We start from the raw sequence: 26604 nt of genomic DNA on the forward strand, positions 1-26604 counted from the left end.
GACGGTAGCCCGGGTGTTTGTTGCCGTGATGTTTGCCGGCGATAACGACGGAACCCTGTCGACTAAATAAAGCGTCTTTTTTTTGTGAGAAGAGGGGCGGAACGCTGGATTCAGGGTCGGGTGCGGCGTTCTCAATCAGGAAGCCGCGTTTTTATCCCTTTGAAAACTAGCGTGGGCGAAGATTTCAAGGAAAATGCGCATTGTGATTCAAAGCACAAGTCCGACCCCAAACAAGCAGGATGCTAGCTAAGCTAAAGGGGTCAGGTGACCAGCGCCGACCTCTGGTACGTATAGCATAAGCGTCGGTGTCGACTATCGATTCGTCGATCGGCCGCCTCGTGGAGTGTGAGGTCCTGACGAAAACGGCGCAATCCATCGATCCCGTTATTATTCCTTCCGCTGTGGATTTAGCTCGGAGCGTTTTTTAAAGTGGAGGATAATCAGCATCAACACGTTTACATGTTGAGTCCGAGAGGAGTTCAAACAAATTGTGTTAGCCTTTTTCTTCTGTGCTAACGCAACCTGATTGCAGGTCAGCTCTCGTTTTCGCTCCATTACTGGGGAGGTGTGTGTGTGTGTGTGTGTGTGTGTGTGGGGGGGGGGGGGGGGGGGGGGGGGCTGCATTAGGCTTCTTCCTGCACGTAGAAAATGTGCTCGCTCAACGGTTTAATCCGCCGAAGACCCTTTTAATGACGGGAATTTTATACTACACTGCCTTATTCAATTAGACGACAACGGTGTACGAAGCCGATATTAGCTAGCTGCCCCCCCCCCCCGACGTTGCAACACATGTTGACGTGGCGCCGCCGCCGTAGCGAACTGCAGGACGACATCATCTCATTTTAGCTGATGCTTCGCAGCTAATGACGGCTGTTGAATTGCAGATCTGGGCGGCGGCGTGTGTTTGCCAGAGTGAATTATTGTTATTTCATCTATTTCTCAGAGGGGGGAAACAAAATATTAACACCAGTGTAGCGGCTGCGTTTGTCGGGCACATTTGGTCTGTTTGAACTTGGATGATAAGGAAATATTAATGGAGACGGGAGGGTTTTCCGGATTTACCGGCGTTTGTTTGTGCTTGCTGCTGGTGGGGGCGAATTAAAAATAAAGGCGGGCAGGTGCGCAAACAAGGTGGAGAACAACGGCGCCCCGGCTCGTCTCCGTCTCCAAGGGGCCCGGAACAAACGAGCGCTGATTGGGCCTGATGTTTCCTAAAACGCCTCAGTGGTTTTCAGTCGCCATCCGCAAACAGGTACAGTTCGGTACGCTAGCGGCGTTAGCCCCCCAACAAAGTGTGTGTGTGTGTGTGTGTGTGTGGTGGGGGGGGGGGGGGGGGGGGGGGGGCTGCATTAGGCTTCTTCCTGCACGTAGAAAATGTGCTCGCTCAACGGTTTAATCCGCCGAAGACCCTTTTAATGACGGGAATTTTATACTACACTGCCTTATTCAATTAGACGACGACGGTGTACGAAGCCGATATTAGCTAGCTGCCCCCCCCCCCCGACGTTGCAACACATGTTGACGTGGCGCCGCCGCCGTAGCGAACTGCAGGACGACATCATCTCATTTTAGCTGATGCTTCGCAGCTAATGACGGCTGTTGAATTGCAGATCTGGGCGGCGGCGTGTGTTTGCCAGAGTGAATTATTGTTATTTCATCTATTTCTCAGAGGGGGGAAACAAAATATTAACACCAGTGTAGCGGCTGCGTTTGTCGGGCACATTTGGTCTGTTTGAACTTGGATGATAAGGAAATATTAATGGAGACGGGAGGGTTTTCCGGATTTACCGGCGTTTGTTTGTGCTTGCTGCTGGTGGGGGCGAATTAAAAATAAAGGCGGGCAGGTGCGCAAACAAGGTGGAGAACAACGGTGCCCCGGCTCGTCTCCGTCTCCAAGGGGCCCGGAACAAACGAGCGCTGATTGGGCCTGATGTTTCCTAAAACGCCTCAGTGGTTTTCAGTCGCCATCCGCAAACAGGTACAGTTCGGTACGCTAGCGGCGTTAGCCCCCCAACAAAGTGTGTGTGTGTGTGTGGTGGGGGGGGGGGGGGTTAGGGGGGGTTAGTGCCTGACAAGATCTGAAACAAATCGGAGAGGCAGAAGCCGGAGAGGGAGGGATAAAAATACAAAAAAATAAAAGAGGCCATTTTGTATGTGCGAGAGCGAGCGAGGCGGGCGAAGATTGCACACAAAGTCCTTCAAATCCCCAGAGGCGTCCGGGGGCCGTCATGTGCCGAGCGGCAAATTGATCGTGACGCGGACCCGTGGAAAATAAAAATAAAAAAAGAGAGAAGACGACGAACCCGGATCGTGCAAGTGTGTCAACGGCGCAAAAGATGAAGCGGCTGCGGCGCCTGGAAGAAAGGGAACACACGCAGACCGCAGCCATGCGGCAACGACCGCCGCGGCCCCCGCCGCCCCCGCCGCCGCCCCCCCCACGTAATTCACCGTTTCACCAAACTGCTTTATCTGAGGAGCTAAACAGGGTCGGGCTTCCAGGGGAATTTCTCTCCCACAGTTAGCAAGAATCACGCTGACGACCTTGAAATCCGAACTTCTGTCTCCTCGCCGCGGCTCTCTGGGCCGTCCCGAACAGCCATCTGGGGGGGGGGGGGGTTAGGGGGGGTTAGTGCCTGACAAGATCTGAAACAAATCGGAGAGGCAGAAGCCGGAGAGGGAGGGATAAAAATACAAAAAAATAAAAGAGGCCATTTTGTATGTGCGAGAGCGAGCGAGGCGGGCGAAGATTGCACACAAAGTCCTTCAAATCCCCAGAGGCGTCCGGGGGCCGTCATGTGCCGAGCGGCAAATTGATCGTGACGCGGACCCGTGGAAAATAAAAATAAAAAAAGAGAGAAGACGACGAACCCGGATCGTGCAAGTGTGTCAACGGCGCAAAAGATGAAGCGGCTGCGGCGCCTGGAAGAAAGGGAACACACGCAGACCGCAGCCATGCGGCAACGACCGCCGCGGCCCCCGCCGCCCCCGCCGCCGCCCCCCCCACGTAATTCACCGTTTCACCAAACTGCTTTATCTGAGGAGCTAAACAGGGTCGGGCTTCCAGGGGAATTTCTCTCCCACAGTTAGCAAGAATCACGCTGACGACCTTGAAATCCGAACTTCTGTCTCCTCGCCGCGGCTCTCTGGGCCGTCCCGAACAGCCATCTGGGGGGGGGGGGGGCCGCATGGGATTTGGTCATTTATCCAAATGGCCAAATAAAGTAAATCTACCCATGAAGTATTAGCGAGAGGTCAAGGGGGAGGCTGGCTTAAGCCAAACAATCTGGCCGTTTTTGGAGAGGCTGCGTCCGATTTGACGCTAAAATATTGACGCTGACGTGTCCGGCTGGAGCAGCTGCTGCGCCGCGGTTTAGCAAGAGCGGCCGAGCGACAACAGGTTTACACTACAGGTTGAATAATTCATCCGCGGCCTCGTCGCGGACAGCAGCTATCTTTCATCTGGATGCTAAGATGCTTATTTAGAGTCCCGGTTAGCATTTTCATACAGCTTCTGATGAGAAATGGTTTCAACGTAAACAGGTAAAAGTTTCCCAGGAATCTCTCGAGGCTACTTGCAGCTGTGGCCATTAATATTGTCGAAGATACAAAAGAACTGTGACATGGAGCAGTACGCTAGCACGTAACTACGTTTCGCTCGTTGCTGGAATGACAGAAATTTGTTTTGGCGCTTTGGCGCTAACATGACTCGGCCAACATGCGAGGTCAAAGATCGGAGAATCGGTAATATTTAGAGCTCCACGGCCTTCGTACGCCCTTTTGTTAGCATAAACATCCCGCTGAGGGATTGGAGATTTCTCAACGGCAGCCGTTATAAATCCAAACATCTGCAACTGTTAAGTTTAAACATTGCTCTTTGCGAAACAACCTCCCCCGTCGTTGCTGGTTTTGTTAACGGCAGAGCAGCTAGCATTGATTCTTTAGCTCAAGCGGAGATCTTTTTCCCTCATCACAGCAGGGGGGCAGTGCTTTGTTCCTGAACCCCCCCCCCCCCCAACGCTCTGCTCCTGACATCAACACCGTCGTCAAACTGCCCAGGGCAACAGGGGTCGCAGCAGGCTAACCTCACCTGATCTCCCCCCTTGGCTCGTTCCCCCGACCAATTACCAATTCCCTTTTTTAAAGATAATGACACTGAGGTTTGACAGGGGTTTTTCCTTTTTCTCCGTCTCCTTTTGAAGGCCTTTAATCTCGGCTCAAAGACAGACGGGCCGGGCGAGATCCCGTAGAACGGCGGCTGCATCTTTGACCTCGGGTTGTCCCCCCCCCTCGAGCGTGAGCCTCATCGCTGCGGCGGGGTGTCGCCCGAGCGCCGACCAGATCAAACGCGCGCGTTTCGGAATCCCATCCAAGTACCTGATAACGTAAAAAAAAACATGACAGAAAAGAGATGAAAACCCTGGCCAAACTTTTTCCAGCTCAAACTTCTCTGACAGCCCCCCCCCCAGCTCCCCCCCCCCCACTCCAGATAACCATCTGCAAATTACAAGCGAAAGGTCAAAGTCCGCATGAAGAAGACTGAAGCTAATCCGTCCGCGGCGGATACCGCTATCTCCGTGACACTTTATTTGGGGAGGTCTTTTATCCTGTTATTGAAAATAAGATTTCCCATCTGAGATAATGAAGGAGCCCCAAACTAAACAACAACATCTCTAATATCCTCCCTTTTTCCCCTGTTCTTCTGTTGCCCCCAGCAGCGTCGTTCTTGCCCCTGTTTATTTTCTGTCCTTAGCTCATCAGTCCCCGACCGGCGGCTTCTGCCGGTCAGGACGACGCACGCAAACGCCGCCATGACGGACGAGGGGCGTCACCATGACGTGGCTCCTCCTCTGCCTGCATTGGTCCGGCCCCGGCGCGCACGTCCATGCGCTCGTGACCGCGCTCGTGTCGGCGCACGACGGCGGATGGATCGCACCTCTGGCGCTCGGCGCGCAACAAAAGCCGCGACAGCGTTTGAATGTCAACATGCGAGGAAGAATGTGGGGAGCGTTCAACACACAGCCTCCAGTCAGTCGTGGGGGGGGGCTTCAAGGGGGTGTCTTTACACACAAAGATGCAAACAAAGATGTCTAATGCCTCTGATACTAGTAGCTTTGTTTACGCGCGTTAGCCGAGGATGACTCCTTGTCGGCGAATGCTCTTTCTTCCCCCCAGCTCACTCAGACAGGAAGACATTTGCGCGGCTAATAGCACCAGATTCCATCTTTGATAGTCAAATTGTGGCTTCTTCTTGGGGGGGAAAAACCGAAAAATAAATGCTAGCTTCGTCAACGTAGCCGCAAGCTACAGCTAATCTCATTAGGAGCAGCCAAATACCAGTAACCCACAGATTATCGTTAGCATTGACCACCACTGGTAGTGGGTTCTGCCGGCAGCCTGAAGATAAACGCATCCTCATCTAGCTCATCTAGCTAGCATCCTCCTCTTCATCCTCCCGCCATTATTAAACTGCAATATTTCCTCGGAACAAAGTGGTCGGCCAACTGCGACGCTGATGATTACTCTCCACCCGGACACGCACGCAAACAGTAAACACGCATGAACTTATGAGCTGAATAAGCTCCTTTGTGCTCCTCTTCCTCTCTCCTCATCCTCTTACCATTCCTTCAATCTCTTTCTTTTCACCTAATTTTTAAGCCTCAAAAGCCCTTTTCTGCTCTCCGCTGCCCTCTTTATTTATATTTACAGCGTACGTACGTTTTGTCCCTCGCCCAGATGCTAAAGTCTGACCCATTTTCGGTGCTGAAAGGAAGCAGTTCTTCTATGGGGCCAGCCTAGCATAAGAAACCGCCCCGGTCGCGTCACTTAGTTGGATTAGCGTTCCCAACGTCGCTACAATTTTTTTTTCTGAAAATGGCGGCTTTTCTCTTCCAGAAAGAAGAGCGACACTGACCTCCGTAAACTCCTGCCATCTTTCTCAGCCTCCGCTCTCCCAATTACCGCTGCCCGTGACCGCGGGGAGGCTCGCGGCTCACCCATTGGGCGCCGTCCAGCGGATTCCATGCCCGCTCTGGCCGTGACCATCTGTGTCCGTCGGCGCTGTAATAAGAAAGAAAAAATAAAGAAGAGGCGTGTGTGAGTTTGGACGGCGATTTGCCATGTCTGACCTTGGTGGCCTCGCGGCAGCTAACGCTCGTGTAGCCGTACCGAAAATGAAAACCAGATAAAGAGATAAACGTTTTTGATTTGGAGATGTGAAATGAGCCGGGTAAAGACCGGCGTTCTTCCGCCGTCATCCTCCCAGCTAATCCCGTCAGACAAACGTCCAATCCCTCCTGTTTACCGTCTTTGATCTCTTTTGTTCCATCTTTTAAAAAAAAAAATGCTTTGATAAACACTGATTTTTTTCTCAGAAATAACAGCAGATGGAGGTAAAACCGAGCCGAAACTCTTCTGCGACTTCCAAATTATCCCCCAGTCTTAATTCCGTAAATCCATCCGATTTTCTGCCTGCTGGTTTGGTTTCCATCCCTGCCTCAAGAAGCGCGCCGCCGCGACCTCGTTACCTGCTGCAGCGCCACGTGGGTTTGCTAAGTTGCCTTTTAGCCTCCAGCCAGCAAGTGTTTACTTTAGCGTTGCCAAGTCTTGCCGCTGAAGTTCTCCCCCCCAACTAATGAGATGTGACACGTTAATGGGCAGTTTGCTGTTTATCTCCTCGCCGCCACTCATGCTAAGCCAAGCTAACCAGCCCCTGGCTGCACCTTGGATTCCTCCCGGAAAGAACGGAGGGAATTCTGGGATTAGCTGGATGAGGAGGTGAAGGCGGATGCCAAAACGCACAACAGTTGCTTTGATAGCGACGGATGTGCGCGCGTTTGTGAAGGGAAGCCCGAACTTTGGCCCCCGCCGATCCGCAGCCAAGCGGCGGCGTTTCGATTGACCTGTGCGCTCGTGTGTTAGCGCGTGTTCGCCTCTGAATCCCATCACAGGTGCCTCGCCATAATAACGATGCTATTAAACCCTGCACTTAAGCTGACTCCGCTTTCCTTCCCTCGTCCCACCCACTCCCCTATCTCTGCCATCCTCGCCGCTGCCCCCCCCACCCCCGCGCCCTGCATTATTAGTGCATATAGCTCTCTCCTGGCTCTGCAGAAGCCATTAGCTGAGATTAGCAGTAGAGGAGCTACCCCCCCCCCCCCCAACACACCCTCTTTCTTTCACTCACTTTATTCTTTTTTTTCCAGGCTAGCCAGTGCTGCCACGCTTGCTGAATGATTACCATCCATTACGGGGTCTCATTGTGCTGACAGAAGCAACTTCGGGGCCCGGCCCGAGTCGTTAAAAAAAAGAGGGAAGAGAAGAGAGAGGCTCATAATCTTAGACACACTGTAAGCGTGATGTGCGCGTGGGGGGGAGAAGGCTGACGTGACTGCAGAGAAAGAGGAATAGGAGTGGAAGAGGAGCCGGCGTGTTGGCATGGGGGATTTGGAAGGCAGGAAGCGGCGGCGGGGAGCGAAACGAGGGAAATTTAGCCGCGATCGCAGTGGTTGTTGTTTATTAGCCGAGGTTTGATGGATGTCACGGCGGCGAGGGGTGGAGGCGGGAGCAGCCCTGCGGCCGGGGCGGCGAATCAGCCAATGGCGTCCCGAGTTGGCTTCTGCAATCCAGCCTTTAGGTGACAAATCAACTGTTTATTTTTTATTACAATCCCTTAAAAGGGCAGACGAGAGGATCAATCATTTCTCTAATTTCCTACTCCTTTTTTTCCTTCCATCACTTCTCTCTTTTATCCACATAAAAAGTGAATGATGCTGGTTGGGAACCGCGCGCGGCTCCAAACCACATTTTGGTTTTTCCTTAGCGCTAGCCTGACATTCTGGTTGCGTGTAGCACTGATGGGCAGAGGCAAGGTTAAACCATACAAATCGGTGTGATTCCTACCTAATGTGCAGGGGGATTTCTCACAAGCATTAACAACTCTCAACATCTGCCCTTTCTGGTTCCACGCGCGCCTCCTCTCTGCTTATTCCCCCCTTCCTCGCTGCGCTGCATCTCAATGAGGCCGCTCCGACGAGGCCCCGTCGATATACTTGACAGATCTTTTAAAAACCTCAGACACTAAAACTGGGGAGAAAATGGCAGGATGTGCTGGAGTTTTACCTGGCCTTGCATCTCTGTTACCTTCAAAGACGTGCACAGATTTCAGGGAGCTGGATGATGGAGGGAACTAGTAGCCTCTCTGGTGCCCTGTTGCTAACTGTTAGCTGTTATAAGCTAATGGGCAAACACCAGAGTGTTCCTGTGCTGTTCCAAACGGGCCTATATGCGGTTCTATCAACTCCCCTTCTCCCACTTAATGTACAGGGAAGTCGATTAGCATCTCATACCGATGCGATCACGTTTTTCAGGGCAACAGATGCGCTAAAGTGTCCTCTAAACCCTCGTTTCGGTCGTCTAAACACAAGCCTGCAGAATGCCATCCGGTCCCTCAGAGAGGGTTGGGTTAGGGTACTCATGGAGGTGTCCCTTCATCGGGAAATGCCCTCTACAGTGCCCCTAGTGTCCTTATACTGTAGCGACACAGCTCAGTACCCAAATAGCGAAAGCTTCCATCTTATCTGCGAGGAACGGGAAAAAAAGAACACAATTGTCTTCCGAGAGGTCTTGTGGATGAAACGTGTCTCTTCTGCATCTCTGGTCACACCGGAGTGAGCGTTCGGTTCCGTATCTCGACATCCATCACGGTTGTTCAGTCGTGGTCCCGCGCCCGCCCACATTAGCATACCTCGCCCACACGGCAACGTTTCCCCTGTCAAACGCGAGCTCGCCGTTCACCGCCGGCGCCGGTAAACGCGCGGCTGCTATATTTGTACCCGTACGTTAGCGCCTCCCGTGATTGCATTCCGCTCTGTCTTCGCCATTCATCTCCCTCTCAAGACGCATCACTCTCCAGCACATTTATCTCCCCGCTGCTGTCCTCCCACCCTCCCCTTTCTTGACCCCCCCCTCCTTATATGTAATCCATTTTCCTCTGCCTTTACTCAACCCTCTTTATTTTCCTCGCCGATGACCTGCCATCTCTTCCGCGTCTCCTTTCTTTAGTCTCTTCCCACGTAGCTGCTCTGTCCTTTTTTGTTTTCCGCCGCGCCTCGCCCGCCCTCCCTTCATCTCCTCTCTCTGTCTCACCAGTCAATAATGAAAATTGCTCGCTCCCTTGAATGGATTATGGGTGCGCGCGGGGGCTCTGGGTAGTTTGTTTGAAGGCGCAGTGGTGTCAAATGAAAAGGCCCGGGCCATTTTCTACCTGCCACAGGAACTCTGCCCCTATCACGCGGAGCTAGCTGCGCGAGGAAAACGGCTGGGAGCGGACTTTGATCAATGACGGCGGATCAGGCATCACCGCGCTCGGTTGCCTCCCCCCCTACTCCCCTCTCCTCCCCCTCATCCTCCCTCTCCCTCAGGTCATGTATTATGAATGTTGCCTAATTACACAGCCCAGGATTCCTCATACGGGCTGGCACGTTTATTTGTTTGTTTTGTATCTCTTTGCCTCTCTCTTGTATGCAAAATCCTTCTGTGATAGACTTGTTTATTTCCTGGCTCCGCCGCGCTCGGATCAAACAAACGAGCAGATTGAAGCGGGACGGCGAGCGATTGATGGTCAATCCACGGGTAGATGTGCCGCGGGATATTACGCAGGCCCCGCCTCCCACACCCTCGTGGAATCGGGAGCAAGAAAAATAAGTCGGAAAATGCTCGTTTGTTTTTTCAACCCTGCCTGTTGTCGACGGCAGAGGAGATCACGAAACCCGATAAAACGTCACCCGGAATGCCTCATTGGTGGTACGATTGAGCGGAAGGTGGGGGAGCGAAGAGAACATCGGTAGAGGCAATCCAGAAAAAAAACAGGGTAGACGCTCAACAAACCGCAGTTAGCACTCCAGATATCATTAAAAAGGCCTTCCAATGGACCCTACCAGGCCTTCCAATGGACCCTACCAGGCCTTCCAATGGACCCTACCAGCAGACAGAACTGCCTCTGGACCGGGAGAATTAAACCAGGACCTTCCTAGCATACAGAGACCTTGAGGTGGCCCTGCCAACGCAACCACAGAGATCTCTGGCCCAGCAACCTCCAAAGGGGCTTCTTCAGGTGACACAACCAAAGCGTAGCGCTCTCTTTGTTGCGTCGCTTCCCCTAATTGCTCGTGTCTTTGTTGCCCTCTCGTTGCGGTATTTTCGGCGAGCGGTGACTCACTGCGGCTGCCGCGTAGACGGACGCTAAGTGGGAGTTTGTTTTGTAAAAAGCAGCGGAGGCCCAGACTGACAGCGTCCTATACATCCGCCCCGAGAGGCAGCTGCACGGAGAGCTGTGCATATTGCATCCAAGGCTAAGCGTAAAGTCGCCGCGTCTGCTTGACAAATGCGTTAAGACGTCGTCATTTCAACATCGGTGACGAGGATGGAGAGGAGCAGGCGGGCGCCTCGGAGCCTGCGCCCGTTTTAATGTCACTTCCTGTTAAACCCCACGTCCTCCTGGGGCCGGCACACAGCTGGACGCCTTCCGTTAGCATGTGCGCGGGCTTGCTCCTGAGATTCCCCGACACTTGTCACCGAAACCTTGTAGTATTTTCACGTGCCCCCTACTCCACCCCCCACCAGATCATTAGCAAACAAAATAAAACAAGTGTTGCCGCAGCTTAACGACCTTGTGGGAGCCGAGACGGTTGGTTTTCTGTTTGACTGGCTGCAGTCGGGAATTTCAATGAGCGGCACATTTTGCCAGCCGATGTCCAAAGTCTGCGTGGGATAAAGAGAAGCCTCCTAATCTCTGAGAACATACGACATCAAACAACTTCTCTTTCTCCCTCCTCGTGCTTACAGTAACAGTCTGAGTTAGCGCTGATATTCGCATGCTCACAGCGTCGGGTTTGCTCCCCCCCTCCTTTTGACACGGTGCTGCTGCTTCTGCCTTCCTTGCTTTTCACTCATGTGTAATTTTTGCAAAGCAGAAGCGTTGCCAGAGAAGAGAAAAGCAACGGTTCCTTCTGACTGCAGCCTGTGAATGTGAGAGAAGCTCCGGGGCTGAGATTTCACAGTCGCTAATAAGCATTCAGCCTCATCTCCTCCTCTGCCTTGTGGTAACTTGGCTGCTAATGTGTGACTGACAAGCCTTGGCTTCCATGTTGATTGCTGTGCGTGTGTTTTTTTCCCCTCTTTGGGATGGCTAAATGCATCTGCTGGACAATCGGGGTGTGGGGGTGGGGTGGGGGGTGTCTTGAAACCTCGCGGCAAAGGTGGTGGCTTTTATTTAAGGTTTTGGTTCAAACTGGAAATCAGAGGGGGGAGGAAACTGCGAGCATCTCTAAGGGTGGCGGCCTTGGCCGCCCGGCCCCAGCAGGGAGTGCTGGTTGATATATTTGCCAGATTTCCCAGCTTCCTCTCTTGTTTGCCTGTTTAAATTAGCCCAGCAGGGAGCTGACGCTGCCAAGGTGGGTCTATTTTTTTGGTCAGACTTTTACCATTAATCCTGCCCACACGGCTCTCAGCTGAAACCACACGCGGGCCCTCTTCCCGCCAATGGATCGATATGTATTAACGCGCAGCGGGGTAAACAGGCAGGCAGGTCAGGAGGTCGTACATTTGAGCGCATTGCAGGTCGGCGCCGGGATTAGTCACTGCTCATAATCACCGATCTCGAAACCAGCAGCACTGAAACGCTCTCGACCCAGATGTAGCGTTAGCGGGGCTCGTGTGCCGTTCGTTCACTGGCCTATAAAAGCACCGCGCGGCTGGGCTCTTGTTGAGATGAAGTCGACTCAGTATCTTAAGCAGATAAAGGCTGGGTGATCCCTTTAAACCCGCCCCACAGCTGCTGTGGTCACCGGTGGAAGCCAACCATCCCTTCATTGATCACGTCCCTTATCGTGTCCAACAGCAGACTTGCATCACAAACCAGAACAGCGGGGCGCCTCCACATCCGTCCCCGTCTTGTTCCAGCGTTATCGTAAACACGCCGACACCAGGCCGCCCCATTTTTATCCCCCTCTCCTCCCCTCCTCCTCAATGCTGGGCCCTATAGAGGCAGGGCTCATCAAAGACCTCGCAAGCAAATGAGGCCCCGTTAATCCCATTCCGATACTGTATGTGGGCGAAATGCTCCGCTCAGGCGTGTGCGTCCTTCACCGAGCATGTCTGCGAGCCATTTCCCACCCTCCGAATTATGAACCGACGGAGTATCTTTGCATTGGCGGGCGGTAATTAGCCACAGTTTCGTCGGAGTGAACGGTAAACTGGGCGCCCAACCTTTGAACGCCGGTTAATTCATGTGGATTCAGGATTGTGGATAGATTTAAGCCCAGAACGGCCGTCAACCCGTCTCCCAGGTTCCTCAGGGTCTCTCCACCTTCTCTTGCTGATTGCGTTACTTGCGCTCAAATTAATTTTCAACTTGTTAATTCCCTTAAAAAAAAGGGGGAGGGGGGAGCACACAAAAGTGCGAGATGAAAAAGGGGGAATTACAGAAGCAAGCCAGGTCTTTGTTTGACTTCCTAATTGCCAAAGCCCAGAATGTGACCTACAGATGTGAAATCCCCCATCCAATAAAATATTAACTAGATGGGAGCGGCGCCGAGCCCGGCAGGGAAGAGAATCCCTGGGTGGACGTGGAGAGGCGGTGAAGACAGTGGCACGCCAACGCCACAAAGGTTGAGAAGGTCTGGCAGTGGAATGTGGGAATGAAATGGAAGTCATTAGCGGTGAGAGGGAGTGACGGGGAGCCTTCTCCGAGCTCCGGCGTGCACGGAATGAGGAATGTGCTGCACAACTTTGTGACAGCCACAGGAGCCACTTCACCCCAGGTCTGACTTGTTAGCATTATGCTACGACTCTGATTGGCGGCGACTATCACTCTGGAGACGCTGACCAGCGGCGGCCGCGGGTGAGACCGCGGGGGTGGGGGGCAAAGTAAAGAGACGGGGAACGACGGAACGCGGAGCCTTTGAAACATCCTCCTTCCAGTGCCCCAAATTCATAATAACGCTCTCGCTGCTGCGCATAAATAAAACACACCCAATTTCTTGTTAGCACAGAAATGTGGGCCAGGACTTTAGCTTCAATTTCCACGTGAGTATTGTTTTAAACTTGTTGGCTTCATATCGGACCCCTCCCCCCCCACCTATCTTATGGAAGAGGCACAGTCCGAGGCAAATGGCGCCCGGTGTCGGTCCATCAAAGAGGGACAAAATGGTGGCGCAATAGGAGACTAAAGGAGACAGGTGGGAGATGGAGGACTGGATCCTTTCACAATGCTGTGCACACAATCGTTCCCGTTCACCCGCATCGCCACGAGGTGGGGGCCGGATCGCTTCCATCTGCCGCAGGGTCCGTTGTCCGTCCGGTGGCAGATGCCGGTGGGGTGACAGGTGAACCGCACACACTCGGGGGGAGATTGCTAACATTGGCGCTGCGGTGAACAGAGCACGCACGGGCGTCCGGCCAGAGTGCGTCTCTGACCCATCTGCAACCTCTGGTTAAGGTGTCGGGGTGAAGAAACACAAATCCACATCTCCGCCTGTTTATTCAACATCTTTAAAAACAGAGCTGGGCTGTTTTTCCTCCCCTGTGGAACCTGAACGTCTGATTCCTGACTCACTAACAGCGGCTCCCAATCTAAGCGAGGAAGGAAATGAAGGCAAAATATGCACGAATGTCTTGTGTAGTCCTCCAAAGTTGCCTCTTCTTTCTCTGTTTGCATTGTTGTGATTCGTTGGGAAGAGGCACCAGAGGGTAGAGACAAGCTGCCGCGGTTAATTGTCTCCTCTCAACACTTGAGCGGCACCTCGGCGCGGGAAGCCGGAGAACCTAAAACAACCCGACGCCATGATAGCTTCTCCCATTAGTGGCCCAAAATGGCCGCCCAATTCAGCGACGGATGAATACGGGACGAGGAAAGAGCAGGGTTTTTTCCTTTCCGCTACTTCGCTGGGAGCAAGGGAGCACGCTGAGGATCGGAGAGGCGTTGTTAGCTAAGTGCGCTCAAAGAAGTGCCTTGGAGGAGGCCGCTGTGCCGCATGCGGATTAGCGCGCATATCCCCGTCATCAGACAGCGATGCGGAGCCTTGATAGGCCGTCCGGCTTTGATTCCTTCTGAGATGCGGGGCCTCACCCCCCCCACAGCCTATCTTCAACGACACACACAGCTCACATATAGATCCAGCTGATCCGGTCTTTTACAACCCTGGTGTTTGCAAGTACGGTTCCCTCCCGTCTCCTCCAGCGGGACAATGAAAGGGGAGGGGCGGGGGAGGTGTCTTTTCAACTTCCTGCCTCCTGAAACGTTTAAAATTTGTGTTTTCCACTTTGGCCCCCACGGTTGAAAATGACACATGGGGATCGGCTGAGCGGCAGCCAAACACATAAATTTCAATATTAATTTGGTCGGAATCCTCGGCAAAAACCTCCCCGGCCTCCTAATCTCCTGCCGCATATCTTCATTATCTGAAAGTGTGCTTTCATCTTAATTCCATTTTCATCCATCAGATGTCAGGGAGAGTTCGACCTTGTCCGATCTCCGCGGCGATAGCGAGCGCCTGGCGGGGGGGGAGGGAGGGAGGGAGCTGGCCGGGGACGAGAACCACGGAGATAAGCACGGACAGTGTGTGTGTTGTGTGTGTGCGTGCGTGTGTGTGTGTGTGTGGGGGGGGGGTGATGGCTTGGCAACACACCTTCTTTCACATCATCACTCATGTTTTCTCTGTCTTTGCTAATCCCTCCTCCTCTCTCAACACTTTATTTGTCCAGATAAAGGTTTTTCTCTCACACAGTCCTCTAGGTGGACTGTGCTCAGGAATGTCGGGCCTCTGGAACGCTAAAAGAGGCTCCTTTCTGTTTCTGTTATATTCAACTCACCTGTCATCAGTTTCTTCATGTGGCCTGTTGAATCACATGATCCCAGATACGCCCCCTGGTGGCCTCACATGTGCGCCACAATTGCACCCAGCTCAGTCCAATGACACACGGCCGCCGGATCATTCCCAAACAGAACACCTCATTAGCGCGTAAGCTGGATGTGCCCCCTCCCCCTCCCCTGTTTTGAATGACAGCCCTGATCCCCTAAACGCAGGTTATCTGTCATCACCGACTCCAGATGCTAAATAAAGAATCATTCATCAGACTGTCTCATTCTCCGTGTCTCTCTTTTCCTTCCCTTATCTCATTTATTTCTCCCTTTATCCGATCGATCTGCGTACATCCTTTCACTGCTCCCCCCCTCCCCTATCCGTGGGGACAGTTACTTGTTGTGGTGCAGCGGTTGAAGGTTTCCAAGTCTTCTAAGAGACAGGTAGCAACGCCGCGTCCCCATCTGGCGCGCTCAGCTGCGGTGCGTGGGCACTTTGCGGGGCCTCCGTTGATGCCGTGTCATGCTTCCCGCTGACATCAAGACCCGTGTCACAACCAGCTAGCGTTAGCGCCAGAACAGGGCACTTCACACAGTGACAGTAGTAGGCCGTTGGTCAGATGCAGTGCTGCCAAAGATGTGACGGATCCCTCCCCGTGACACCTAGCCGCCTGCGCCCCCCTCCTGATGCCAGGAATTGGAAGCTAAACTGATGGGATGGTGACAGGTGAAACGACATGACAATGCCAAAGACATGACACGCACACAGATAAAAGGCACTTGCGCGCCCGAGCGCGCCCGCAGTGATCTCGCCCCGTTCAGCGTGAGCCCCCCTACATGGCTCTAGGCACGTCATTCAAAAGTCAGGACACAAACAAGAGCCTGAGCTCAATAAACATATGAAAAACCACCAACGTTAGCCGACAGGTTCCGTGTTAGCGCACGCTCGGATCAGGGACGGGCTCCAACAGCTCTAACATGGCGACGCAGGAGTCGATCCAACTCATCCATAATGAAAGCGAAGCAGATGTCGGACTGGAAATCCGTGAAAACGTGCCAGCACGCAGAAGGAAATTAGTTATTTGGTGGATGATGACAGGACCCCCTATGTGAATTATGGAGGTTTCATTTAGCCCCTTTTCATGCGCTTTTGTCGCTCTCGTGCTGCCAGCTATATGACACCAGCCACGATGGTGCTCCTGAAGCCCGGCGGGGACGTGGCAGGACCCTCACAAAAGCGCTTATTTGTCAGCTTGAAACTAATCCACTGCCACTCAACAATGCACCCCCCCCCACCCCTTCAGCTGGGAGACAGGCTTCTCCTTTGTCATTCAGAGGAGGTCAGAGGTTGGACTAAGCCTCTGAAGATGTTCAAACGCAACCCCCCTCCCCGGGACGGTATCCGTGTTACACCAGTGGGCTAATCCGCCACTTGAAGAGCAATTAAAAGTTTAGGCTGGACTTTACAAAAGTAACCATGTGTGATTTTTTTTTTAATCCCGTCTTTCCCCCCCCCCCACGGGTCTGCGTCTCAGCTGCCCACATGGGGTGAATGCTAATAGGAAATCGCTAGCTGTGGAACGCCTCCAAAAGCATTCCAAACTCACTGGGAGAAGACGACGAAAAGAGATGCGGATGAAGGAAGAAAATAATGGAGCTTGAGATAGAAGCCTCCACTTTCTTGTTTCCTTATCGTCCATGCGCCATCCTTTCCCTTCCTTTGTTACCCTCCTTCTCGCTATCTTTTGCGACGCTTGCATCTTTTCCCCTGCTTGCTTTCTCTCAATCCAAAGTGAGCCCCAAGGCATGAGCTCTGAGACGACTCCCGCCCCTCCAAGAGTTCCTTTAGAGGACTTTCTATGCCTAGCAACAACTTTTTTAAAAGGCTCAACCCCAAACAGTACAATTATCAGCAACAACGGGGAGTTCAAGCTGGGGTCTTCCTCTTCTGGAGCGCGTGGATTTGTTATTTCCTGAGCAGGAGACCACCGTAAAGGGTCAGTGAGGACTGGGGATGTAATCAAGCATGAGAAGAGAGTCTGATTGCTGCTTTCTTAGTGTTAATAAAGTGGTTGCCTACCACAACAACAACATGATGTGGTAGATAAAAGCATTCAGAAAAGGTATTTCAAATTCTAATGCCGAGCCAGAACGCAAGTGGAATTTTTCCCATAGAACCTCATTTATTATTGTCTGGGATCCAGCAGACGGGCGTCCTTGAGAGTCTGTGTCGTTAAAAGGTGTTTAAATAGATATTCAGTTGAGTGGAGCGGGAATGAAAAGGATATCCAGAGTTTATCGCTTCCACGTGCTGATTTTTCTTCCGTGGGGTTTATTTAAGAATGCGACCATTGATTTGCCTCTTCATTAGAAACCGGTGGGGGGGGGGGGGGGGGGGCCACAGTGGGGTGGGAAGAAAAGACGTGCACTGGAGCCTGACCTGGCAAAGGCTATCACTTTGAGTGCGATACCTGAGACCCTGCAGCCGGCTGTGCTAACAAAGCCGTGGCCGAGTATGCTGAGAAAATTCCCCAAACTTACTGGGCGATCGACAATTTCCTCGGTCGTCTGACACGCCTCGGTGGTTATGGCCTGCCCTGTTAGCTTTAATAAGCAGAACCCAAACAGCACCTGAATCCACGCCGATCCGGTTCCCAACGTTCCATTCAGGCATCCGCCTTGAAAGCATTCGGCTCATTTCACTCTGTCGATACCTGAATTTTGACCGGACTTTGACTTTCATACCATTCCGAGGTATTTGGGTTACCTCCGAACTCTTTGGCACTTTGCGGAGCATCTCAGGTCTCCTGGTTGCTCATAAAAAATGAACTGCGTCTTCTTAATTACAGACCAGCACCGCTGGCATCGGCGGACGCTCTCGGATTTCGCCCCTCTCGCACCACTCCGCATTTCTTTGTCTTCCTCCGTACCTCTGACCAGCCTCTTTATCTTTCTTTCCGTCTCACTTGCTACGAGGCCTTCTCACCGTATCCCTCCATCTCTCGGTTGACTGCAATAAGACACTGGCCCCGCAGAGCTCGTTTCTTCTCCCTCGCCTCCAGTCCGGCCTGGCCACAATTACTTCCCGCGGTTTCATGGTAGTGGGTCAGTACCACCCGCCACAGGTATTTACAGCTGAAATTACACACACTTTGTTTCCTGGCCAGGCTCGTTGACGTGGGTCCATTATCCTCGGCTCTGTCCAGAGGCTCTGGTGGCTTTAATTATGTTACAGACATGAACAGAAAACAGGCTGATTCAATAGATAAGGATGACTAAGGACTCCCCTAACAAGAGCGTCCTCACAAATACATTAAACCGCCTGACAGATGGTTGCGGTGTTACTTTGACTTGTTTTTTAACTAGCGCCAGCAATTGCAAAGTTTCATGTGGAGGGGGGAAAAAAGAAGGGACAGCTTTTAAAAGTACTGGTGATCCAAGGTTTGCTGGGGCATTAAAACAAGCTCCAAGCTGTTGCAGACAGCAGCTCAGTGTTTGGCTTGGGGGGAGAGGAGGAAATGAGAATCAAATCCAGGAGGTCACACATTATTGACACGAGTGGCACAGCCCTGTTTTCATTGGCTCCGGTTCTGCTGGAACCAGGACAGATCCAATGTGTTTTCTTTTTAGCGTTCAGGAAATAGTCTGGCCCGTGATCCACAGGGCCGCAGCTCCCAGTAAACCTGCGGCTTGTTTGCATTCTTCATTTGTCGGAATGACGGGGATGACTGTCGCAGTTGGCTTTCAGGTGCTGGCTGAGCTCGGAGAACCGGAGACCCCAGGAGGGGGGTCCCAGCATCTGCTAAAGATAAAATGAGCTGGCGCTAACTTGTAATGAAAGCCATACATTTACGACTTGAAGGCGCGGTATGGGGCTTAGCAACCCAGTGGCGTGAAACAGGCCCTGCGTGTACTTTTCTACAAACGTAGCAACTCCGCCCGGGAACAAGACTCCTGTCCGGTGCAATCGGTCTGGTCTGATTGATCGGCACCTGAAGGCACCTTGAGGGCAAGAGGTCAGAGTAGGTGGAGGAAGCCACCAAAGGTCGAGATTTAACGGACGCAGCTCCTCCGCTGGGTCAAAATGGGTCACGGCCAAAACGTGGAAGGAAGCCATATTTCCGTTGTCAAAGATCGGAATACCCGTTATCATTAAGTAGCTGGGTGCAGCACGAGAAAACTTCCCGTGATGCGACAGTTGCAAACGGTCACTGCCCCCCCATCTCCTCAGCGTTGCACTCGTACGGAAAAACGCGGAGAAAAGCTTTTATTTTATTCATCACTCAACAGACACGGAATGAAAAGGAGCGAAGGTCACCGTGTAGAAGGAGGCTGCCGCAGATTCTAATCCAGAGCCTCTGGCGATCTCTGCGTGAACTCCATTTCTGGTCTGCAAACAAATTAGCCCCCCCCCTTGCTCCTGCCTCTCTCCCCCTTCTTCTACTCTTTTATCTTGCTCTACCCACAGTGAAGATAAGGAGAATTTCAGGTGAATAAATAAACGATTTGTTCATTTAACTTTTATTTTCTCGCCGTCAGCTCTTTTTTTTTCCCGCTCCCTCCCCCTAAACTCAATTTCGCCTCCCTGCACGCTCGCCTGAGTTTTTCTTTTCTTCCGCGGCCGGCTCGCCAGCAATTCATTAGGCAACAGTGCTTTAATTTGTATCATTAAAAAAAAGAATGGAGAAAACCACCGTTTCCTAAAGAGTACGGCACTCCAATAAATCTGATCTAGACAACCTACCCCCCCACATCCCCCCACACCCCCGACTCACCAAGCTGTGGGACTCGCCGTCTCGCACCGCGTGCCAAACAAGAGGCATAGCAGTCAACGCACACGAAGAAGAAGAAGAAAAAAAAGTCCAATCTCAACATCTCTTCAAGTGTTATTACACTTATAGAGAGCGATTTTCCTTCCGGGCTCCAGTTTTAATTATGCAACGAATGTTTGACTATCCAAGTGAAATTTCCATGAATATTTATGCCAGTTCATTTGTTGAGTGTTGATTGTAATTACACGCAAACATGATTTATTGCCAAGATTTCCCTGCCATAGCCAGGCAGTGAGCGAAAAAGAATGAGGCAGAAATATATGAATAAATACTTGTTTTTCCACACGTGCAGGGGGAAAAAATCCCCTTTTCCTTGTGAGGAATTATATTACAGGGAGGAAAAATCCTTGGAATGACAAAATAAGAGTGAAGGAGTTCCGTCAGCGCCGCTCGTATCCCGATACACGTGCCTGTCGATGCTAAACGCGTCTGATATTTTGCGAATTTCTAGCATCGGCCCCTTGGATGAACTGAAAGCGGTTAATTACGTCTCAACATCCAAATTAAAGACGCTGATTACGGATCACATGGGCCAGGGCAAATTTAACTTGATCAGGTGAGGTGGGAGCAAACGAGAGGGAAGGAAGAGCTTGAGTAATGGGCCCCGCCGCCATCAGACGTTCCCATGATGGAGCGGCGAAACGAGGAGGGCGCGCGAGCGAGTGATGAGGTCCGGCAAAGGGCCCGGAAGGGGAGGATTCACGGCAAGGGGGGGGAGCTCCGACTGTGCCTGTATCTAATTAATGAGTGGCACCGGTCATTTGTTACGCCGTTCATTCTGCTAACGACCAGGCCAGATCTCTCGGTCCCCGCCCCGTGCTCACTCTCCCGGTTCATTCCGCGCTCGGTGCCAACACGAGACAAAGATTGAGCGATACGGGGGAGGGGAACTGTCTGTGGCGGTGAGGAGGAGCCCCTGTCTTTAACGACATGCCCCGTTAGCCAGGATTACCTTTAATCAACACGAGCCGTTAGTATTGACAGTGTAAACACAAATGTGTCGGGAGGAGTGGAAACACAACACAACGCGGCCCCTCTACACCGTTTCCATCCCACCCAAGGAGGTTTTAACCTTGTCCTATTTTAAGTCGAAAGTCGTGAATTGTTTCGTGTTTATTTGCGTTGACAGGTTCAGTCAACCCGCGTTATCAACTCTTTGTGCCACATCCTTTTTGTCCCGCCTAGAAAGACTCGGTGTTGAAGGTTTTAGGGTAGGAGGAGCTTTGGTTGGAGGACAAGGTCTAGAGCGAAGCAGGTGATGTGTCAGGAGAGCCATGTCTCAGCTAGTGTCTCAGCCAATTCCCTTAAATTCCTCATCCCTTGCCCTCTTTTTCCTGACTAGCATCTTTGCCACCTTAACCAAGAGTTCAACTGGAACGCCCTAGCTTGACGTCAAAAAATTAGAAAAAACCCAAAGAGTCCGTTTTATAGTGACGCCCAGCCGTTTGGTTTCTCTTGTAGCCGTTTCGGCGAGTGACCTTCTCGGTGGTGAGCCAGCCCCAGGACCCTCACCAGCAGGGATCGCTGCAGAGCTGCTACGACAGTGGCCTGGACGAGTCGGAGACGCCTAGCAGCAAGAGTTCTTCGGGCCCCCGGCTGGGCGCCCTCCCCCTGCCTGAGGACAGCTACGAGAGGACAACGCCGGATGGCAGTGTCGGTGAGGCAGAGCACATGGAAAATGGTAGGGGCAAACACTAAAAGGAGATTTAGAAATCTTAAGATCCAAGAAAAGCACACACTTAGATTCAACCAGAGCATTCACGCAGAAGGCCCGATGGCAGGCGGCCCAATAAACATACGAACTCATCACACTTATTTTGATTTGGAGAGTTTTTGGAAGTGGTAGTTAGAGTTGCAAGGTCTCCAGAGTTTCGTTGAGTCTTTTAAAGTCCCTAAAAACTGTAGACGAGTTCTTGGATTTTTGATAGTTACGGTTTTTTCAGCGGCTTATGAAGAAAATGGGCTACACCAGGGAATATGATCTACATATCAGATATATTCTTTTACAAACTTTTAGATCATTCCTCTTCTTTTTAGTCTGCACTTCAGCTTGACTGAAGCTTGATTTTTTAACTTTCGCGGGATCTCACCCACGATTCCTTGCGCTACAGTAAAGGAGGAGCAACAACCGGGGATTAATACTCCACTTGTTTTGAAGCTATTCAGAGAGTCGTCGCGCTGATTCGCGGCGCGTTCAGCTTCAGGCCGTTACGGAGGAGAACTGACATTCTGTAGGTTGCGCTGTGAACAGACGAGCGAGTGGGAGCGGGGGAAAGAGCCGGTTGCGAAGGCGGTCCCAAGGTAGGGCACAAAGCCTTCTCGGAGCTAGCCTGATATCCGATACGTGAATCCGAGCGCACGGGGAGAGATGCGAGGTAATGGTCCCATTCATAGCCTGGGAGCGAGAGGCGGGCAGTGCCAACGAGGAGTAAACCATCTTGAAAGTGCTAAGAGGCTTCCCCACTGCAGATTAGGCTAATGATATTCCGGTGGATTAAGGCTTCACATCCTTTTTTAGATGCTACCCTCCTGGAGATGAGTCCCTTAACCTATTTCTGACCAGTCAGCAAGACGTATTAACCCTGCACACGGCCGTCGGGCCGTCAAGAGGTGCGCACCAAGGTCAGGTTCACAGTTACCCGATGCTTTATTTAGCATCTACAAGCTAGCACGAGGGCAACAATGACTGAAAAAAATAAAAATCCTGCATCTTGAATACTGCTTGGACTATTTAGCAATTACCGTAGCGTTATCCATCAATCCCGACTTGAGCTCAGCGTGCATTTGTTATAATTGCCGCTGCTGCAGCATGACGCTGAAGCTCCAGATTATTTATTACAGGAGGACCGGAACCAAGGTCAGTTCATGAATCAGTCCCCGACAACAAACAAGACGCTCTGCTGCCGCCGCCGCCCAACGTTGCCCAGCTGCATGTGTTTGAGAAATACTGAAATCAAGCGGGGCCGTGCGATTTTGGTTTTCAGAAATCTGACTAGCCTGTAAATCATCCGTTTTGGCACCAGATTTGTTGGTACGGCACTCTGAGGCAACGGGAAGGAGATAGGATCAAGATCTGAGCAGGCTGCCGGGTGGCTTTATGGTCGCTGAGAATGTAATTGGTCTGGGACCTGTCATCCGCTGACGGGGGTGTGGGGGGCAATGTATTTCCTGTTAGCGTCCTTGAGGAAGATGTTGAGCCACTGCTAGGCTGCTCTGGATAAGGACATCAGATAAATACCTACGTGGTAGGTAAACACAATCATCTAAGGTTAGGGCAAATATTGGCAAAGTGTTTTAGCCTCTTGAGGGATGCTAACTACAGTCATTAGCACACCCCCGTGTCACTGCGTCTGCAGAATAAGCTCAATGTTTCCGCCATAAAGCCCCTTTTAGAAAATAAAGTTGTGATGTAAAACCGGAAAAAAAACAGATGGCTCAGCCTACCGCCGAGTCCTGGCGTCACTAATGATGACTTTTCTTGTTCTTTTGCCTGTTGGGGGTAATGGCAAAAAACGGTAGTTATGGGGTTTCAAACACAAAAGTGTGCGTCTCATGATTGGAAATGACGTGTTAGCTCAGTGCCACAAATTTTTCCGCGGATGCATGAGTGGCTTTTGGGAAAAGATTGATTTTTGGTTTTCACCACGGTCTCGATTCATCACGTTTGATTGCCGGAGCTTTGTGCTACAGTCAAACGCGGACAAAGGCTAATGTCCCCCTTTGAGTCAGAACCTCTCCCCCTCGATTCTGGCACCGAGTCGGTGGTCGATCGATGTTCGCACAATTTGGGGGACCAATCCAACATTTTCCATCTCAGCACAGAAAGCCCTTATCAGCCCAGCTGGTTAAGCTAACTAGTATGCAATTTTTCGTACGCTACGGTACGATTCTGTTCTGCGGTCACTCACATTGTCGGCACGCAAATATCACCCATCAAACACAAATCAATTGATTTATAGGAATTTTAATTAGGTCTCCGTCTTTATAAGATGGCTATTTTTAGCCTAGCTCTGTGCACAGCTCAGTTTGAGCATTTGATACATTTCACGAAGTCTTGATCTTTCCGATGCACAGCTGGGCCTCTCACTTATTCATAATCCAACCCCGACGCTCATCAGCTATTCATAAACACGGAGTGTTTGGAGTCAAACACCCAATTAGGCCTTTGCGGATGCTGAAGAGCCCTTCCACGTGCGCGGCGTTATCTGCGGGTCAAACACTTTGCCACTGATTGATCCCTGTGCGAGGTGGTTGGAGGGGGAGGGGAATTTACTCACTGTGTTGGTTAAACGCACCCTGAAATCTGAGGGCTGTGCCGCACCCCTGTATCATCATCATCAGAGCGAAGCGTCTGGAGATGTGCGGAGTAAACCGGCCGCATGGCGCCAAACACCTCCAGTCGCTGAAAATGTAATATTGTTGGTTACACGGCGAGCTGCGCTTCTCTCTGCCTGTCACGCCGCCGCTGAGCCATGGTATTTGATCTTTAGCGCTAGTCATATTTATGCATGACTCGAGCTACCTCCTCGTCCATGTGTGCAATGCTAACGGCAGGTTGCTCTGTGTCCAGCAGAAATAATCAGAAGATGGTCTATTATTCAAATTAGAGAAAACTCCTGGGTTATTCATACGCCTGCCTGCTACAGGCAGATTACACATGCTAATTTATTGTAGCCACCAAAGAGCACATTCTGCTAACAGTAGCACGCCTCCCACGTATCCACACAGATTCCATCTCTTTGAAATACTTGCGACAGCTACTGGATCATGACCGTCGCCTCGCTGTCACGAAAGACCAGGAGCGTTTCCGAAACGCTCGTTTGCTAGCTAGCTAGCTAGCTCCAAGTAGAAACCAACCACACAGACGCACAAAAATCCACTGAGATCATCTACCAAGCACATCGGTATATCATTCCGTAGTTTCCGCGACTCTGTTTACTGGCTTCTGTGCATTGGAACGCCGCTCGGCCTCAGTCAATAACGTGGACGAGCGCGTGCACACAGGCGTGTTTGCGTGCAGCTCGGTTCATTAGCCGAGCTCAATTGTACCACCAGATGGCAAAGCGACTTTGTTTAATTAAAACCATTCATATTTCAAGAGCCGAGCCGCAGCGGCGGTGCTGGTCTTGAGTCTGATTTCCCTCAACTTGGTGGAGGGTGGTAAAATAAAGAACCCCGCCGTCCCCTCATGCTCTCAATCAGCTCGTTACGCAGTCTCAGCCTCTCTGCTCCCCTCCCCAGGGTCAAAGTTTGTGGAAGACAATGCTTCGGAAACTAAAGTGGGAACAAAAATGAAACAACACGCCAAGAAATCTGCAGCGTTCCGCCTCATCTCTCATTTGTTCCTGTCTGTCCCTTCATCACACCCCCCTGGTTTCTTTCCCCAATATCCTCGGGCAAGGCAGCAGCGAGAGAGGTGTGTGTGTGGGGGGGGGGGGGGGGGGCAAGACAGCCTGGTGAGTGAAAGAGAAGAAAGAGAGGGAAGAGTAAATGAGCAGGGCCCTGCAGACGGCCGTGGAAGGGAGGACTGAAGGCTGGCAGGTAGAAAAGAGGGAAAATGAACAGAGATGAAAGGATGAGGGGACAGAGCAGTGATTGATGGCTGAAGGTGGGTATCAAAGTCCTACCACAGTTGCCGCATTGTCGGGTCTGTCGCGTGGCTGTTAAACCCATCTGGAGAGGCAGGAAGTCCCGTGGGGACACCAGAACAAGGGTTTAGGACTCTTCATAAATATCCGATAATATGCAGATGACACTCGATCGTTCCCGTCAGAATGGAAACGAGCCATCGATTTTTGTGACCTGTCCTCCACCCGCACGCCGGCCTTTTGCCGACCGGCGGCCCCCGTCAGACTTCCCTTCTGAGGATCCAACTGAAAACAGGTCTTGTCACTTTAAAGAGCTCAGAAAAAAACTGAGCTTGAAATGCAGCGTTTGTGCCACAAAAACAACCATTTAGAGGTGAAGTAATGGACGTCCCTGTAAAACCTGGAGACACCTCAGAGGGGGACAGAGCCAAAAAGGACCACAAGTACTGATGTAGCATAAACCTTCACAGTGGGGCACACACACACACACACACACACACACACGGCTGATAATGGAATTGTTTCTGTGGGTGTTTTGTGCAGCTCCTGTAGACGCCGACTGGCTCCCGCTCCCGACAGAGATTAAAAAAGCTATTCCCCCCTTCTCAGAAGCACTGATACACCGAGAGGCGACCTCGCAGCCGTGACGGCCGCTTGGTTCCAGGGAGGAAAAAAGTTCAGCCACTCTATTATCACAAGGCTGCCTCGGTTCGGGACATGAGACATTCCTACTCGCACAAAAGGCTCCAACTGGGATTTCATGTGGAGAGCTTGCAGTGAAACAACAAGCGCGGCGGCCATGTTGGGTGTTTCTGCTGTTGGAAGATGGCGGCTCCCTTGTTCCCTGCAACCTCGGCGCCCTGTGAGGAGTCGACAAATTAAGGAGAGAAAGTGCAACAAATCCGGAAGTGGGGTTTCACTCCAGAGGGAATGCCTGAATTTGATGGTTTTCTTTAGTGGACACCAGGACACCTGACAACTCAACCAGAGACGCTACACAAGTCCACACTTGACATGTGGCGGCGAGTCCTGCCCAACCTGTGAAACCCCCCCCCTCCGATATCCTTAGGTGCCATATTTTCTGCCCTCTTCAGTTCCAGTCTGTGTCCTGACAGTCGGGAATGTCCACAGCTATGCGAGGACTCCGTATGTCAGATGCACTGCAGATGGCGGACTGAGCCATCTTCACTAAAGACACCTCCCTGGCTCTCTGCCAGTACCCCCCCCCCCTCCTCCCAGGGAGCCTGTTCATCACGCTTGTTTTCCCTCCCTCCACTGCTCCCGCTGCAGCCCTCCCGTTTTGTCACAACCACCAGTTGGGATTCAG

The 26604-nt window shown here is 51.8% G+C and overlaps 1 protein-coding gene and 1 long non-coding RNA gene across 7 annotated transcripts in view; one reads left to right on the forward strand and one right to left on the reverse strand.

The window, feature by feature from the left end:
- The window catches only part of LOC130522476 (uncharacterized), a 205570-nt gene that overhangs the window by 56697 nt on the left and 122269 nt on the right, over window positions 1-26604 (reverse strand). Inside the window, exon 2 of the long non-coding RNA XR_008949633.1 lies at window positions 5912-6057. This is a non-coding gene — a long non-coding RNA (uncharacterized LOC130522476). The remainder of the gene's footprint in view (window positions 1-5911; window positions 6058-26604) is intronic.
- The window catches only part of pcdh7b (protocadherin 7b), a 73960-nt gene that overhangs the window by 16800 nt on the left and 30556 nt on the right, over window positions 1-26604 (forward strand). For 2 of the 6 annotated variants that reach the window (XM_057026900.1, XM_057026903.1), the window contains exon 2: window positions 21151-21346. The exons of 2 other annotated variants lie outside the window; for them this stretch is intronic. In XM_057026900.1, the coding sequence (XP_056882880.1) occupies window positions 21151-21346 (196 nt within the window). Of the gene's footprint in view, window positions 1-21150; window positions 21371-26604 lie in introns of all 6 variants that reach the window. 2 more of the 6 variants (XM_057026902.1, XM_057026899.1) reach the window with 1 other exon arrangement.

The sequence above is a fragment of the Takifugu flavidus genome, chromosome 3 (genome assembly GCF_003711565.1).
Source record: "Takifugu flavidus isolate HTHZ2018 chromosome 3, ASM371156v2, whole genome shotgun sequence".
Classification (NCBI taxonomy): Eukaryota; Metazoa; Chordata; class Actinopteri; order Tetraodontiformes; family Tetraodontidae; genus Takifugu; species Takifugu flavidus.